Here is a 3,879-nt window from a genome sequence, read left to right as displayed (position 1 = left end):
GGCACTGAAACTGCACAATCTGGGAATGTCCGCAATGATGTGTCATTGGATTAAGGACTTCCTCACTAACAGGCCTCAAGTGGTGAGAATCGAAAGCTGCACATCATCCACACTGGTCCTGAATGCAGGCACACCACAGGGCTGTGTGCTCCGCCCAGTTCTCTTCACTCTGTTTACCCATGACTGTGATGCCATTCACCCCACAAACAGCAGTGAAGTTCGCAGACGAAACCACCGTAGTAGTGGGTCTCATCTCAGACGATGAGATTCACCGCAGAGAGAACCTGACAAGGTGGTGTTCAGATAACAATCTTGTCCTGAACACCAACAAGACTAAGGAAGTCATTGTGGATTATAGGAGGTCCAGGAAGACAATACATGCTCCTCTTCTCATACACGGGGAGGTGGTGGAGCAAGTGGATAACATCAAGTTCCTGGGCATCCACATCACATCTGACCTGACCTGGTCTCTGAACACATCCTACCTGGTGAAGAAAGCCCAGCAAAGGCTTTTCTTCCTCAGGAAGCTGAAACGTGCTGGTCTCTCCTCTCAGCTGCTTGCAAACTTCTACAGAGCGACAGTAGAGAGCATCCTCTGTCTCAGTGCGACAGTGTGGTATGGGAGCTGCACTGCACAGGACAGAAAGGACTTGACCCGGGTGATGAGAACAGCTCAGGGCACTGTAGGGAGTCCTCTTCTGGATCTGGACTCACTATACCCTGGCCGGATCCAGAGGAGGGCTGCACGGATTGCTGCATAACATTACTACAGTCTTTTGCTGCTAACATGCTGCTGACCTGATTAGGTCCCATACATCCCTTTTTATTTGTTGATATTTTTGTATTGACTTATACAATTTATATTAATAATATGTCTTTTAAGCCAAGAGCTGCCAGAAAAAAAATTGTTTGCTATGCATAATGACAATAAAGATTCTTGACCTTGACCTTGATAGTGGAGCCCAGAAACTTGTAGGACTTAAATTAACTTAAATAGACACCAACCAGGATGAAGCTCGAAAATTCATGAGGAGAATAGAAGGGTTTGCAGTTGATAAAAAGAGTCTCTAAGTATGTGTTACATGTAGCACTGTGACACTTGTACACCAACCTTCATTTATGTAGAAACAGATTCCACCACCTCTCATTTTCCCGGACAGTTCCTTTATGCACCCGGAAGCCCGGTATGGAGTCGTTGAGCCAGGTCTCCCTGAAGCACAGAGCGTGCAAAGTCAGTCAGTCCTGTTGACGAGAAGGATCTCATCCATTTTGTTGGTTAGAGAGCGGAGAATTGCTAGGTAGATGGACGGGAGTGCAGTCCGGTTTCCTCTCTGTCAAAGCCTCACTAAGGCGCCCGCTCGCTTTCCACGTCGACATCTTCTCCAGGTCCCGTAGAGCGCAGCTGCGCCTCTGATCAGAATGTCCACACAGCATTCTTCGTTCACAAAGATCGGAAAAAGGTAGTCCAGTGTGCGTTGTCCGGTATTTAACAGTTTTTCCTCTGGTAAAAGTAATCCGGGATGGGTTGCAAAAGACCAAGGAAACGAAGATAAACAACAAACACAAGAGAGCACGAGTAACCAAGGCTGCCATCACTGTCGGCACTCATCAAAACAAAGGCAGCTGTGAACCTGGCAACGCCTGCTGTTGTGCAGAGATGCTGGGTGAACTGTGGTTTACTGTTTGTGTAGATGGACTGTGTTTTGGTACTTTATAGTATTCAATATTGCAGACCACGGGGTCTCAAGCCTCAAGTTAAATACTGATTTCAGCTCGCTGTTTGCGGGCGGGCGGGTAAGAAGAACACAATACCCATGACCCTTATCGCCGTTGCTGTGGAGAAGGAGCCACTGGCGCTAACCAGAGCGGTATTAACTTCAGAACGCTTCGTTGTTAAAAGATGTAAACATCAGTCATAATTGTTAAAGTCACTTATGAGTGACAAAAATTAAAAGCGAAGTGATTCAGCATCGTGAGGTTTAGTTTCTGCCGGCCGGTACACGTGACCGACTTCAAAGATCAGTGATTGGCTTCTTGTTTCCGAAAGGCACCTTGGGAGCTGTGGTTAACTTATACCCATGGGTGTTTTCTACCCAGACATTTTAATGCACACAGTCTTACACCTTTGATGTTTTACCCCAGAATGGATTGTTTCCGGCGCAGTTTCATGCCGAATTATGCCGCCGCAGAACTGTTCCAACTATGAGTCACGTAACGTTGTCCACGGGAAATGAATTGGATTTATAGGTAAGTTACCAAACCAAAAAAGAGAGGCACTAGCGGCTAGCTTACAGACAAAGGTGTCAAAGCTAGATGGCTTACTGTTAAGTCTGTGTATTAACCTTATGTTTTCAGTGTTGTGATATCAGAGCTTTGTTGCTTCAGCGAGCAATGATGCAGGTTAATCACGGTTGTCTCCATTGTGCTTATTATGTTTTCATAGCTCTACAGACCTGCACTAGCTCAGCAATGGTAAGCTATTCTTACACCTTTTACGTCAGACTGTGTACACATCACGTAATAAGAAGATCCGCGGCTGTCTCCTGTCCACTATAAGACACAACCACTTACATGAGTTATCTTTATTTTCTGCGCTTTAGGCCAAATGGCACGCAGAGGTAAGGCTGGTTTTACTGACAAGATGTCATGCTGTGTAACATTAGCAGTTCCAACATTGTGTTTGCTTTGTCTTGACCATTCCTCAACAAGAGAGGACAGTTATAACGAAGGAGCAAAAAGAGGCGCTGAAGTCCTCATTCCAGGAAGGAATGACAAGTGTTGGCTCACCATTAATCCCAGCAGCTGCTGAGGCTACTGGCTTGGCCCCTGCTGTCATAGAAGTAAGTTTCATTTAGTGTTAAAAGCATCACAGGGACATTTTCACACCCTGTACTCTGGTGATTCTTTCATTATGATTTGGACTTTGAATCACCTCTGAAAATACAGTATAACATTGGTTTATCACCTTGTCTTAATGTTTCTGTCTCTGGTTTTAGAACTGGATTGGAAACTATAAAAGGTCCCTAAAGGCACCTTCTGACCGGAGGCCTCGAAAGCCCAAACTTCACACCCGAGAACTTTCTGCTTACAATCTCTTTTGCAGAGATCTTCTAAGAAACAAGGGTAAGAGAATATCTCTTTTAACTGTCATATTGAAAGGTGTATTGCAGCGTTTAGCAAAGGTATAAATGTTGTGGGTTATTACTCACACTACCGGTCAAAGGTTTAAGACCACCCCTACTTTTTCCAGTTACTATTGACATGTAAGCAGATCAGGTCCAGTGAATAACCTTAAATGGTATAAAGCTAAGATGTAAACTGCCAGACATAAAACTGTGTAAATGTCATATAAACGAGGCCTTTTCAGGGATCTAGTGACAGGTTATTTTCCATCTTTTCTGCAGTAGTGGAAGTAAATGAAGCCTTGAAATCTGAAGCAAACAGTTCCTACAGGTCCCAACTGTTGCTGATGATTGACAGCAACAAATTCTCTCTGTACAAAGGCAGTGTTGGAACAGACTGTGTTACTATAGACTATGAACCATAATTTGGAAAAAGGCCACTGACATAGGAAGTCAGAGCTTCTCAGTGTTTCATCCTATAGCAGGAGAATGAGCCAGAAACGCATCCAGCCTCTGGAGGAGGAAAGAACAGGGACAGCTGGCTTCAGAAGATGAAATGGCAGCAAAATGTCCAGACATTCTAGATGAAGTGTCAGGTCCGCTCGGGGCGACCTGCCTCTTTCTTTTTGTTCCTCTCCTGCTCTCCCTTTTTGCGGGATCAATGCCTCAGCTGTGTCGCATCGGGTAATTAGTGACTCATGGGTCGGTGCGCACACCTGAGGCGTATTCCGGTGATTTGTTGGCTTCCTTATTTAAT

The 3,879-nt window shown here is 45.0% G+C and overlaps 1 protein-coding gene across 5 annotated transcripts in view; it reads left to right on the top strand.

The window, feature by feature from the left end:
• Positions 1-990: 990 nt before the first annotated feature.
• LOC109951055 (uncharacterized) overlaps positions 991-3,879 on the top strand; it is a 9,373-nt gene continuing 6,484 nt past the window's right edge. For 2 of the 5 annotated variants that reach the window (XM_020585315.1, XM_020585312.1), the window contains exons 1-4: positions 1,876-2,247; positions 2,444-2,618; positions 2,710-2,840; positions 2,997-3,123. In XM_020585315.1, coding sequence (XP_020440971.1) covers positions 2,606-2,618; positions 2,710-2,840; positions 2,997-3,123 — 271 coding nt within the window. In that variant the 5' untranslated portion in view covers positions 1,876-2,247; positions 2,444-2,605. Of the gene's footprint in view, positions 1,461-1,875; positions 2,248-2,443; positions 2,619-2,709; positions 2,841-2,996; positions 3,124-3,879 lie in introns of those variants that run through there. The other 3 variants (XM_020585314.1, XM_020585313.1, XM_020585316.1) reach the window with 3 other exon arrangements.

The sequence above is a fragment of the Monopterus albus genome, unplaced genomic scaffold, assembly GCF_001952655.1.
Source record: "Monopterus albus unplaced genomic scaffold, M_albus_1.0 scaffold362.1, whole genome shotgun sequence".
Classification (NCBI taxonomy): Eukaryota; Metazoa; Chordata; class Actinopteri; order Synbranchiformes; family Synbranchidae; genus Monopterus; species Monopterus albus.
This window is presented reverse-complemented; position numbering and strand designations above follow the sequence as displayed.